The 14,602-nt window shown below is 39.3% G+C and overlaps 1 protein-coding gene across 1 annotated transcript; it reads left to right on the top strand.

Moving 5' to 3' along the window:
• Window positions 1–10,007: 10,007 nt before the first annotated feature.
• On the top strand, window positions 10,008–14,033 carry LOC117560489 (zinc finger MYM-type protein 1-like). The gene is made up of 2 exons (XM_034237341.1): window positions 10,008–10,146; window positions 11,520–14,033. The coding sequence occupies exon 2, from the start codon at window positions 12,204–12,206 to the stop codon at window positions 13,677–13,679; it is 1,476 nt and encodes a 491-aa protein (XP_034093232.1). The 5' UTR covers window positions 10,008–10,146; window positions 11,520–12,203; the 3' UTR covers window positions 13,680–14,033.
• Window positions 14,034–14,602: the final 569 nt, after the last annotated feature.

Raw genomic sequence — 14,602 nt, forward strand, 5'->3', positions numbered from 1 at the left:
CATCTGAATTTGCCGAAACAAGTTTAATATTCTGAAATCCAAGACTTTGTTTAATTGAAAATCAGATGAAAACAAACTGTAACGGACCCTGCCGTGTTATCTATGATTACTACACGCCTTACATTCATAATTTCAGCCGGAGGGAGGGGAAGCAACGCTGCGGAACAGCAGAATGGCAAGTGAGAGCTGTCATCTTCCCTTTACAAGCTTCAAAAATGTATTTATCGTGTGATTTTGGAAATAAAAGTTTCATATTCTGAAAGTCAAGACTTTGTTTATTTAAAATCAAACAAAACACCGAACCCCGAAAAACTATTTTTTTACGCAAATCCACGTTTATTTTGAAATGAGCCGTTGCGACTCCCGGCTGATTTCGATAGAGCGGGTCACATATATATATCAAGTATTTTATGCAATTATATATGCATGTTCATTTGTATCTATAACTTGTCCACAGAACTTATTGATGAATACATTTGTGTGAATGTGAATTGTCACATTCAGCGTCAGAAAGCCTTCACACATTTAGACATTCAGGGCGGAAACAACTCTCATCCTCTGGATGAAGGAACGAATTTTAAAAGAAAAACAAAGTTTTTTTCTTTGGCCTACAAAATGTTGCAAATTGTTCCGTTCTGCTGCGCAGTAAAAACCTCTCCCACTCGAACAAGCGGCAGTAATTGCAAACTAATGCCTCTTGGTGGAATTAGAGCACATTTAACAGCAAAACACAGATTAATGTTTAAAGAAGATTTTAGCATGACCAATTTCATTTATTTTCAACTGTGACAATTACAGGAATCACACTTCACAAGCCACTGCGAAATGTTTTCCTCAAGCTCTTTTGGAAAGAGCCTGTACTTACTCTGGCGAAAAATGAATCATTTCCTGCCATTACTGCTGCTCCACTGTGCACCTCTATCAGCTGTGGCATTTGAATGAATGGAGAAATGGCAGATACTTTATTGAAAGGCTGCTTAAGTAGCCAATAATTGAAGCCTGACATTTTTTTGACAATAATTGCATAGAAGCATTATGGTAGGTTACTGGCTTTTTCTTACATGAAATGTTTGAAGGCCAATTGTAACTGTATTTCCTCCAGTTCAGCTGGATATACAAAGTGCAGACCACAACCATTTTTTTTTTTTTTTTTTTTTTATCAGATAAGATATCATATCAGTTGTCATTGAATAAATGTCAACACATACACACCTTGTGGGATATGTTTTGCCGCCCTAATGAAAGGACATGAAGTGAGTGAAATAGATGAAAGCGTCCTCTGAAAACTCCCAATTAAATTATGTATGTCTTTGAAAATGTGCTCTTGCCTTTCAACATGTCTGATTCATTAAAACGACGTACGTGCTTGCTTCTGAACTCGTTTCCTTTCAACCTCAGACCAATTACACGGCATTTCTCTAACCCACACTCCTTTCCCCTCAGTTCTTTCAACCAATGCATAAAAGGGATGAAATGTACTCCTCCTTAGAATCCTGCTATAGGTTGAGTTCTACTTTGTCAAGAAGATTATTTTAAACATGGATATCAGCTTTAAGAAATGTATTTCAAAGTTCTGCTCTTAGTGAGGCTCTGTGATGCTTTGATTTTCGGTTGAAGGCCGTTTTCTGCGATTGCCATGGAAATGCTTCGCTGACCTGATAAAACCAGATTCATTTCCCTCCCCTATATCTCCAGCACAGATTTCATCAACTGTATCAAATTTCAAAACCCTACAGTCCAGGTCTTTGGAAAGATTCAATAATGTTTAATATCAGCCGCTCAGTCAGACAGACACACTGGAATCGGAGCTGAAGAGCTCCGCTGCTGCTTATATTGAAGCAGTTTAGGATTTGCTCATTGACTTTGCCCATTGTCGCCTGTTGATAAGAAATAAGGGAAATATTCCTACTTTTTTTTCTCCTCAGTCGGCTTCATTTCCCTCCCGATGTGTTTTTCCGGGGGGATAAGAGGCCATGAATACGCTAAGTATCTTGAGGAAATGTGAGCAGAAAGCATCCAGTTAGGCATGAGTGGTTCCTTTCGCTACTTTGCCGTGAGTCTGAGTGGTGTCGAAAATGAGACACGTAACAATGGCGTTGCAGTTTTCATCAGTGAGCTGAGATAAAAAAATAGAACTTCAAACATACTTCAGATCCGTCATCAACAGCCCTTAAGATGAGAGAACGCTTACTAGCAGACATTTCTCAGATGGAAAACAATGACAAAACTGCACAACTTACCAAGACTGTGCCATTTAGACTTGAAGTCACTTACACCATATAGATGTTAAGAATTGCTAACACAGCACTTGTACACGGTTGAATATAAAAATATATATATTAAAAAAAGATTGAATGATGTTTCACAATTGTTATTTTATTTCATGAGCTGTGAGAGCTAACGGACTGCAACGAAAGCTCATATCAAACCACCGTTAAATCAGCAGCGAACCGCTTCAACACGTGTATTTCGGTTTATTCACGGCATTCATTTTGTTATTCTACACTATTGTTGTTTTATTGTTATCTGTTAATGTATCCAACCCAATTTGCGTTCTTTGAAATTTAAAAGGATATTGCATTGTGTTTGTTACTTTCGTTGCAGTTGTCTTAAGTGTAATTTGGCTTGGCTTCCTATAGAGTGGCGAAGTCACGCCCATCTACTTCCGGTCCATGGGACCTTATTTCGGAAAGATTATGTATTGAAGTCAATGGAGAGAGAAAACGTATCTTTCGATCCCGTTTGAATTATGCCATGAATTACACATATGATGTTTGTCAATCTTAAAAAATCATTTCCATGTCAAAAAAGTCACAGTTTGTCGTAAAACTGTTGAAATATAAGACTATGAAAAATACGCAACTAGAAAGACTACAAATCCCGTCACGTAAGTGATGTCACAATTGTTTTCCTCCGCTAAATATAAGAGATAGCTAAGATAAGATAACTTTAACAAGATGCCTGTGTGCTTAGTACCAGGTTGTTATCATACCAGCAATGGGTCTTGCTCGTTCTTTCGCTTCCTGATGAAAGGACCAGGAGTGGCTGGCTGGATCAAGTTAGCTACCTAGCTAGTAGCAAGCATGTTAGTTAGGATTACAGTCTTAGCCTTGTCATTTGTATTATCCTTAACATGAAGTAACATCAAGTAAACCAAAATATTAAACAGTATGCGTAGTAGTCATATTTCGTGAACCCTTTGAAGAGTTTGTCACACCGGTGTGATCATTCTAGACTATAATACACCATTTAAGCCCGGGGGAGAAATGCTAACGCTATATTAGCATCGGCGATCTGTTCTACTTCATGCTATCTGCACAAATGGTTGACATTAAATATTAAAAAGACCAGGCAGTTCAGAGAGAATCAAAGGAAGGCAGGCAGCTTTGCATGCCATTCTTCTGGACGTGTTGATAGTGAGGGTAGTCAATCAATTTTGACAAGACAGTAGTGATGGCCATCTTGGTGACGTGTGTTGTTGTGAGAGTCTGTGAGACCAGAGATGTAGTTCATTAATCGTTTCACACAAAAAAAATGTGTTACTTCACAGTTTTATTTTTTTGACTTGCAAAATTATCTTGACAAACATCATATGTGTAATTCGTGGCACAATTCAAACGGGATCGAAAGATAATCTTTCTCTCTTCATTGACTTCAATACATATTTTTTTTTAAATAAGGTCCCATGGAGCTCCCCCGGAAGGGGAGGGACTTCGCCACTCTATTTTGTATGGACATGCTTTTATTTTGAAGGAGAGTTAGCGCTGTTCACAGGATGTTGTTGTTGCTATGGAAACAACGTGACGGAGATTAACGGAGAAAAGTAATATCTACATATAAAGATGGAGAAAGTAAACGATAAAGTTTATGGTTAAGTGTTAGCAGCCCCCGAAGAGGCACAAGCTCTTACGTTGATATTGAAGATTTCAATACATTCAATTTGGCAGCCGCAGAAAAAAAACCCGAATAACGAAATTGAAACCCGAATAGTACTCCAACGAACGAATATTCGGGTACAGCACTACTATTATTATACTATATTAAAACCTTGTTTTTACTATTCACCTCCATCTGGACCGTAAAGAGTTGGATGATTTATGGTAACATTTTGTTTTCATTTTGTAATTTACAGGGCAGCTACATTAATACAAAAGAGTACAAATATTGAACACATCTGACATCTGGTAAAAGCCTTGCACATGTCTGGTAACAATATGAAGGCAACAGTTTTGAGAAATAAACAGAAAAAAAGATAATAGTTCTTTGTCACACGCTACTAAAACAGATATTCTGTAGAGTCTAGTGTTTTGTCCAGGAAGTGAAATGTTGTTTTCAAAGCTATTTGGTTTTTCAGAGCAGAGAGACCAATAAAACGATCAGCTCCATTCACACGATTTCCCTTAATTCATCCGCAAAGCTTTGGCGTCATACAAAACAATTGTGTTTTCAAATCTGTGCTTGTCAGAGATATGTAGGTGGTTCCGCCTGACCTCACCAAGCCTCTTCTGGCCTTGATATAAAAGAATGGCTATTGGCAGAAATTATAAAATCAAACCTTATTCACTGGGGAATTTTCATGCAGCTTTTGCTGCTGTGAAACAGTTCCAAAAGCTCAAGCCTAGGAGGATGTAGAAAATGGAAACTCGCAACAAAAAAAAAAATACAGGCCTAAAATGCATTCCTTTATCACAACCATTTAGCATGTTGAACTAGATTTGAATCCTTCATGGGCAGTTCACAAAACAAGCCCTCCATTTGCCAGCAGAACACTTAGCGAGATGAAAAAGCCTCCCCTAACAGCTCTGTTGTGAGTCAGCTCTGCCTGTATTAATGTATTTGCAGATTAGGCACAGTGAGGGGGCACGCTAGGGGTCAGCGCTAAAGGCAGGTAGAACAAGCAGATTTTTGCCCCCACCCTTCCTGGCCAACAGCTGGCTTTACAGCGCGCCGCTGGCCCTGCTGATTAGATGAAGTACCTCAGTTTATCCCATCTACTCCCTCAACCCTGACCATGAAGCTTAGGGAGCCTGTTTATGCTCCTGCCAAAACACGTACTCGGGTAAATAAAGACACAACTGCAGACGTAACCAAGCCCCCTCCTTCTCCAGTTGACAACTCACACTTTCCAGTTCATTTCAGGGTAAAACAAGAAAAAAGGGAGAGGAAATAAAAGATCAAGACAGGGACTAAGACCGAATACACAACAAGAAGGAACATTGTATGGGGTCGCTGCCCTCAGGCTTGATGTTTCAGAAATGTTGCTTTCAAACCAAACAGGGATAACTAATTGTACATTTTAAATGCAAAGCCTGCCTACAGGGTAGTTTGGCAGGATGGTGTGTGAAAGGATTGTCTGCTCTACAGAGAGAAGTGAATGCATGTGCATGCCAAACCGCACGCCTCTTCCGATTTAGACAGAGAGGTAAAACAATCATACGAGAAGCATAATATTCTCCTCTCACAAGGCATTGCCACGTCTGACAAGGGCTAAGCGTTGCTGCTGTAGGCACCAACCTCTCGTTAAGGAATCATCGCAATTCTTCTTAGCCTCGTCGTGCTGTGGCATCAACCCCTTGAAAAGCTGATCTTCAGATGTCGTACAAAAATAGAACAAGGGCAGTAATGCACATTCAAACACATCCAGTTTGTCACTTTGACCAGTTCCGCGCTTATTACACTATTATTTTTTTTCCAAAGGGCAATTTCCAGATGTGAACATTAATGATTACCACCTATCATCAGGCAGAGGATAGCTTGTTATTATTTAAAACCAATACTATGTTTTGGGTAGAGATGCTGAATTTTGTTCAACTGAAAGAAAAAGGAGAGCACTGAGAATGAAAGAAAAAGTACAAAGGGAGAGGGATTAGAGTACATGTTCTTTTTGAGGATGAAAATATATTTAGTCCACCAGCACCAGCAGATTTCAAACAGAGAACTTGCATTTCAAAGCCAATGGAATTGATTAATGTATTCTCTTTGAAGGCTGGTAACCTAGCCAATTTGTGCCGAGGTTTACTTTTTGATACAGGCCAACTATCATAAAAGCATCATCATGCAGGCTGAGGGAGCAACGACTTGCTCAGGTCATAGGATGACATCAAATATATCTGGAGGATAGACAGGAAGCATATGTGCATGTTCCTTGTATGAGCTAAATATATCCTCATAAAAAGGAACATTGGAGGAGGTGAAGTACTGATGAATACAGCAATAACTGACTTGAGCCATTCCTTTTCTTTTTCCATGTAACGTAATGTTATTTACCCCATTTGGCATTTTTTTAGATATCTTAAAAAGTAATTTGCTGAATGAGCATGGAGGTTATAAGTGGATTAAAAAGAAAACATTTGATTAGAAGCAACGATTCGGCAGACAGGAAAGCTGACCGAAAGCCTAAGTAGTTCTGACTATAGGTAACTAATTAATGGTCTAAAAACACTACAAAATCACATCAATAAAGACTGGTCTGCTTACCAAAAATGATCCACTGTCACAGATCAAGATGAACACACAGGCTAAAAACACATAGAGAGGAAGCTGATAATGAGGCACAGGTTATAGCAGGGCTAACGAGGGACATGTGAAAACAATCAGGGTGGGGCTGATAATCACAAGGGAAACACACACACAGAAAACAAAACACAAAAGTAAGTTTACCAAAATAAAAGAGGAGAATCTAATGAATGAAAAGCATGGACCAAAACAAAGAGCCAAGAGCCTTAGGCCATTTTAATGTTGCAGTCTATCCATTAGTGCGGACTCAACCTTATGCATTTGTTTATGAAGCTAAAAGTGACGATACATCTTTCACAATTGTGACTCTACGTCATTCTTACATAATGGATAATAAACTCTTTGCTAAGCCTCTCTACCTTTACAGTTGCCGGAATGTTGCTAGGCTGGACTCCCAATAATAATTGAGGTAAATTGATTAAAATGGTGTGGCCTACATTCAGTCAACAGTATAATAAGCGGGCTAATGGTTGAAACTGTGAAACACATAATCACTAGAACTGTCACTGAAAAAAAAAAGTAATTTTCTTTGTACCACACAGCTTTGAACAACTAATAAGTCCAATGCAAGCCTTTGTTATCTTTCTGCCATTTGAAAGCATTGACCAAACTGTATCTTGTTGTAGCAGACACTAAACAGCTCATTAAAGAAATACCTTTTCTTGAATTAGTCTCCTAATGCAATGAATAATGCCCCTCCTACCCCTCTTTTTCTATGATAAATCACAAAGTTTATAATGAATATAGTCAGTGATTTGGAACTAGTCACGAGATGAGATCATGAGGTGATCCCAAATATGTGGCTCTCCATTTTGTGCCCTATTGCATTCCCTTCAAAAGACCCTCCATCAAATGTTTCCGTGGCCGGGGTTATTTCATAGTGGCTGAGTGTACGATGATGCGGCATGGCTGCTCATCTGTGAATACACACCCTACAGTAGTCACAATTCAGCCAATTTTGAAAACCGCCCATAAACAACGGGGGAAGGCGAAAGATGCTTACAGAGGCAGTATGTGTAGTCGAAGTGATGCGCGAGTGTTGCTGGAGGAGGCAGCGGTCCATTCAGGAGAGTCCCAGACTTTATGTTGATTCATTACTCTATTAGGCCTCATGACAGAGATAAGGACCAACATGTTTCAAAGTGATAGCTGACCTCTGCGTTTTACCCATCCTACAGCCAACACGCCCACAGCGGCCCTCGTTTTTCAAACACACATGCTCACTTACACAGGAGGGTAGCACGAGTAAAAAGTAACCCTCCCCACCCACACACGCCTGTGCTCAGAAAAACCTGGAGAGAACACATTAACAGAGAGAAACGTGCTCGAACAGACACAGTGTGTTTGAGCCTGCTTCTACACATTAGCGCACACACACACGCGCACACACACACACACACACACACACACACACACACACACACACACACACACACACACACACACGCACGCACACACACACACACACACACACACACACACACACACACACACACACACACACACACACACACACACGGGGGAGCCCACATAAAATACACATTTTCCATAGGATCACCTCATGAGTAAACCTCAACTACACAAAGCAAAATTGGCTTAAATCTCAAATCTCATTTTGTGGTTGCAACACTTTATATTAAAGAGTAAAAATGTGTGTTATAATTTGTAAAATTGCAGCAGGGTGCAAAAAAGGGAAACTTAAAGAAAAAGCATTATGATTATAGATCAGACAAATATTTGTCTCTGTCCATAGAAAACTCGCATTTAGAAAAAATATTTCTCACTATTCTGATATTAATGTCAGAGAAATGTGAAGTTAATTTATCTAGCAATGAATTCAAATGTAAACATCTATCTCTGGCTTCCAACTGGGCTCACCAAAGTGGAACTTCCTCATGCTGCTTTGACAGTAATAATGAAGCACTAACTCAATCAAGTCGGTGTCATCTTTCCAGGGAAGAAGGAAAGGAGGGATACAGTTCCAGCCAACATATCCCAAACAAAGTACCGGGGTTATGACATTAATTAATCATGCATGCTTTGGTGGCCGCATGCTAAGAATGTGAGTAATCATGCATCTTGGATTAGACAAGAGCAATCTGTACACCATTGGAACAAACTGTTCAATTTTCGGAACAAACCCCCTCAAAACCATCTGGAACCACAAAACAAACACAGTCATGTTTGAAGCAATCCAACAGGACATTTTCCCATCATGAACCTTTTGGAACGACACGATCCCTGCTTTGTTCTGTTAACCACATACGGTTGACCACACAATGAAGTCAAGTGAGATGCTTTGCCTGTTCCTAAAATGTCAAGTCTACACAGGTTTAATTTCAGCTCCACTGGAAACAAAATGTGGCAAATCAAACCCCAAGTCTTTGTAATTTTTTTCAGATCTTGCAGTGTCACATAACGCTATAGATCATAAAGGGGGAACGCTTCACAGACTGTGTGTGTGAAAATACAGTGTTTTCTCATTCACAAAATGAAAAAGCTCCCCTGAAAATAAGCAGGACATAAATCATTTAAACTTTTTGGCAGCACCTGGTCTTCACTTATAATGCTTTATGTGAACCAGACAAGAATGTAAAGAGTATCATCATAATGTACTCAAGTAAACATACTTGTGTAACTCAAAAAAGTACGTCTCCTTTCAGTCTCTGTCCCACTGCTCATATCAAATTCAAAATACTTTTCACCCCTCAGATAATGTAAAAGTTTAAAATGTTTTACTAGCATGCTATAAAATATAGAAACATATAACAAATGTCACAGTTAAAGAAAAAAAATGTTTGGAATAGAAATGGCCTGAGCCCTGTTTGAGCCATATCCAGTGTCAGTAGTCCTTACATTATCATAAATGTACAGGTGCACATCCTGCTGGCTGCTTCCATCTACACCGTCACTGAAGATCTACAGAGGCTATCTCTCCAAACCAGTCAGCTGAACCATTTGGTCATACACAAATTTAAGCAGATTGCAGTATTAGAGGATGGCCGCACCAGAAAAACACACTGATTGATTTCTTAGCTGTCTGGTGTTTGGTGCTGGCAAATGTTTTGTCAAGTAGGTGAAGATGCTTCATTTGCATGTGTTTTGGCAAATGTTTGTTTCATATTTACATCGTTATGACACTTAGCTGAATGTTTTGGATTGGATCTGAAAAATAAAAACAATAGCACTGAAACAACAATCTACAGTCATACAATCAAGCATATTTATTTACATCTAATCATATACAGTATAGTTACAGAACATCAGGGGCGGTTCTAGGGGGGGCAGGGGGGGCCAGTGCCCCCCTAACACTGACCTCTGACCCCCCTGTGGCCCCACTAACAATGAAAAGTGAAGAAAAAAAATTGGAAAAAAAATTATGATTTATTACACGATTTATTGAATTGCGGAATAGGCGGAACTAACGTTATTCATCATTCTAGTCGGACCCATTAGAGCGGTGCACTCAGGACCCATTAGAGCGGTGCACTCGCTTTCACTGTGCGGCTGAAGCGCGCGAAAAATAAACACTTTTCATCTTGGATCATCAGAGGCTGTTGTGCATCCAAGAAAGAGTGAAAGACTGATTGAAACCTACGTTTCCAGAGACCACCACCACGATAATTGAAGGTGAGTTAAACTATTATATCCGTGTAATTGTTACAAGGTAAGACTTTAGGTCAGTAAGTGTTGTTGTTGACTAACGTTAGTTAACGTAGTGTGCAAAGTAATCAGCGACAGCAAACAGTTTGCTTTCATCATCTGTCACATGACATGTCAGCGCCTTAAATGATGCCGTTTAAAATAAATAAATAATAAAGGGGGGTGCCGGCCGTCAGCGAACCGAGCCACAACACGCTCTGGGTGGAATCTCCATCCACCGGTTTTACCCAATAATAAGTACCTACCCAGGCTTTGTTGTAGCTGCATTTTCTTTGTCCCAGGCTCCATTTTACACCACCATCCCGCCATTTCGTTCTATTTTAAGCGGGACACCTGGTCACCCTAGCTATATAGTTGTGAAATATATCTAGCGGTTATACATTTATATTCTGCGTTGCTGAATTGTTGTCCTCCTCCTTTGTGTTTGCTCTATAGTTTCAAAATGAAGCGAAAAAAGGACATTTCCTTTTTCGCCCCCCAAAAAAAAAATGATGAGGCAGACAGTAACACACAGCAGGAAGTGCAGATTGCCACAGAGACAGAGCCGGAGGACTTTTCAGGAGAGACTGATCTGGAAATTGAAGGTTCAGAGCAGGCAGAGAAAGATGGGGAGTCACAGAGTGAGGCTGAGGATGAAATCGAGAGTGAGATAGAGGATAGATCCACAAGTAGCTACTGGAATATCAGGTTTGTGATTTTGAAAAACAAATGTGCCTGCTTTAATCTTAGTTACAGATCAAATGAGTGTGTGTGATACTAATTCATTTTTTTTAACATTTATATTTTATTAAACATTTTCAAAGACAAAAATATACGGAGGACATGGCTCACACACATCACAAATAGGACAGGACAATAACATGAAGGGTGGCGGGCAGGGGGATTACAGTGTCAGTTACATTTTATATATTCATATGGAGTTGTATTTATACATGATTTACTTCATAATATAGATATACCTCTTTTTTCCCTCTTTTTTATTATAAAACAAAAAAAAGTGTAATAAATAGATACATATATAAATATAAATGCACATTATTACAATTATTTTTCTGTTTCTTCATAGCTTATTTATATTTATTTATTAATATTATTATATTTATTGTTGGCAGCCGAGATTGTTTGAGTCCGGGCAAGTCCTTATCTTATCCCAAAGCCTGTTGTCTGGCTTAACCAAATATAACAGGTAGAAAGCAGCTTCGTGTCATAAATCTATTAATATAGATATCTAATTTGTGGTTGTTCATTGCTATGGTAAATGTGCATTTATAATGATCTGTTTCAATTATAATAATAATAATAATAATAAACATATTTATTTGCGTTATCTTTCTCCACAGATATCAGAAAGTGCAAAGAGGAGCCACCAATGCAACCACACCCTAAATTGTTTCCAAGGACCTGGATGGGCGACCGGAGAAGGAGTTTCAAGGCTGACTGGTACAAGATTCCCCCCTGGCTTGAGTACTCCAAAATGTCAGACTCTGCTCATTGTTACGCCTGCAGACATTTTAGCCCTCCGAATAGCACAGACACTGTATTTGATTCACCTTCAGGTTTCAAAAACTGGAAGAAGGCAACATACAAAGAGAGGGGATTTGCAATCCATGCCAAATCTGAGCGGCACACGCACGCAATGATTGCATGGAAAGACTACCAGAGAGCTGTGACATCCAATGCAACATTGGCAAATGTACTTAACAAAGAACATAAGAAACTGGTTCAAGAAAATCGGGAATATATAAAAACCATAGCCGAAGTGCTGCTACTTACTGCGACACAAAACATTGCTCAAAGAGGACACAATGAGTCTGCAGGCTCAGATAATAAAGGGAACTTCATGACTATTCTAGAGACAATTGCTAACCATGACAAAGCTGTTAAAAAAAGGTTGACTTCTATTCATAATGCAAAGTACACAAGCAAAACCATTCAGAATGAAGTTCTGGGTTGTCTTGCAGACATGGTTCGATCTGAAATAACAGAGGAAGTGAAAAACAGTGAAGTCTTTAGCATCATGGCAGATGAAACAAAAGATGTTTAAAAAAAAAGAACAGATTTCTCTTGTAGTCAGGTACTACTTCAATGGTGCTATCCAGGAGAGTTTTCTCCATTTTGAGTCAGCAGAGAGGCTAGATGCAGCAGGGCTTACTGAAAAAATAATTCACATATTGGAAAGTAACGGTCTGGAATACAAAAACAACCTTGTAGGCCAAGCATATGATGGTGCTGCTGTCATGAGCGGTAAGCACTCAGGGGTCCAGGCTAGAATCAGAGAGCAAGCTAAATATGCTTTGTATGTTCATTGCAATGCTCACTGTCTAAATCTAGTTTTAGTAGATACAGTCAAAGCTGTCCCAGAAGCAGAGCAGTTCTTCTCCTTACTAGAAAAGCTATACGTCTTCACATCTGGGTCGTATGTCCACCCCAAATGGCTAGATATCCAAAGAGAGATGTACGAAGGTGCCCCAAGAGAACTCCAGCGATTGAGTGACACTAGATGGGCATGCAGATTTATATCTCTCCGTAACATAATGGATAGATTACCGGCCCTCAAGCGAGTACTGCAAGACATAGCCCAAGAACGCAATGGTGAGAGATCTATTGAGGCACGTGGTCTGCTGGCACAGTTGGATCTAGAATTCATTGTGCATCTTGTAACACTCCGTAAAGTGTTTGCAGAAACAACATTTCTCTCTGACATGTTGCAGTCTTCATCCCTTGACCTTTCAAAGGCTGTGGATTTAGTTGAATCTTTAGTTCAGACATTGAATGACTTCAGACAGGAGTCATTTTTTGATAACTTGTGGGATGAAGTGTTGATCATTTCTGAGCAATGTGATACTGCAATACAGCCAGCAGCAAAACGACAAAAAAGACTGAGCTCTAAACTTGCTGAAAGCTTCGTACTGACTACTGTTGGACAGAGAGAGACAGAACAAGATAAACACGGGTTTCGTACAGCCTTTTTCTACCCTGTCATTGATCAGATGCTCAATGAGCTTAATAGACGGTTTTCAAACACAAACTGTGACATGATGAATAGCATCCAAGCTCTTAACCCCAAAAATGATGCATTTCTGAAGGAGACAACTCTGTTTTCATTTGCTCAGTTGTATGATGCAAATATTGAGGACTTGGGGCATGAGCTACATCAGTTCAGCAGAATTTTAGATAGGAAAATAAAGACTGGGATGCAGAGACCTGATAGTACAGTGGAGCTTGTTCAGTTCATTGAACCTTATAAAGAAGTGTTTTTTGAGCTCTTCAGACTCTGCAAAATAGCAGTCGCAATCCCAGTCAGTTCTGCTTCCTGTGAGCGTAGTTTTTCTACATTGAAGCTGGTCAAAACATTTCTCAGATCCACCATCACTGATGAGAGACTGAGCAATCTGGGTGTGCTTAGTATTGAGTCAAGGAGGTCAAAGGCTTTGAATCTTGACTTATTTGTTGATCGGTTTGCCAAAAATCACAAAAACCGCAGGATTATGTTGCTGTAATGGGACGTTTTGGGAAGGAAACTATCTGTGTGTTTTCCAGATATCACTGTTTTATGTTTATTAGAAATGTGACGGAATAGACGAAACTGATTAGTGCGCGTGCAGAACAGGTGTGTTCAGTCTTCATGTTTTGTTAAATAGCCTACTTGTCTGTGCTTATGGGAAATAATACATCTGAGATCTATGTTTTCTATCTATATCCATGTATTTTATTTCATTTAAAGTCAACATTTAAGATTTGTAAACTTTTGCATTAAATCCTTTTCTGTGGATTTAAAAATGTATAAATGTAATGCTGAAGCTAACAGTATAAGATCTGTCTGAAATAAATAAGTGTACTGAAACAAATACCAATAACTGTATTGCATTGTTTTCTTATGCGCAATTACTTCGTACTGTCTAGTTCTCTTTTTCGTCCTGCATTTATTGTGCCCCCCTCAGAAAATAACTGTGGCCCCCCCCCACTCAAATTGGTCTAGAACCGCCCCTGCAGAACAGCCTGTCCTCCTCCAAAAAACGACCAAATAGGTTGATTGTTCAGCAGCTTATTACAACCTATAATCATGTTTTAAAGTTTAGCACCTCTAGTGCTCGTGTAAGAAATAACAATTTGCGGCATATGGGCTGATGTTCCCGTTCATTGCAAACGCTCCGGAGGGTCGTCTATTCACAAATAACCCTCTCTGGAAAATCCTAAATTGTAGAATAGTTTGGCCATTAAAATGCTTTTTGATTTGATTTCTAGAGAGAAGTGTATATTTTACTTTAAGAATCCAGTTCGAGTGGATGTGTAGGATCTATAGTTTGATAGATATTACGAAGATGATTTGAGGTCTCGCCAGGATAACGTGTATGCAGCTTCCATGTAAAGTTAGCGTGGATGAAAACAGTTTTTCCGGTCTCGAAAGTTTTCATAATAAAAC

The sequence above is a fragment of the Gymnodraco acuticeps genome, unplaced genomic scaffold, assembly GCF_902827175.1.
Source record: "Gymnodraco acuticeps unplaced genomic scaffold, fGymAcu1.1, whole genome shotgun sequence".
In the NCBI taxonomy this organism is placed as follows: domain Eukaryota; kingdom Metazoa; phylum Chordata; class Actinopteri; order Perciformes; family Bathydraconidae; genus Gymnodraco; species Gymnodraco acuticeps.

Excerpts from the sequence above, each read along its gene's own strand:
- LOC117560489 (XM_034237341.1), top strand. The coding sequence starts at position 12,204 with ATGAAACAAAAGATGTTTAAAAAAAAAGAACAGATTTCTCTTGTAGTC.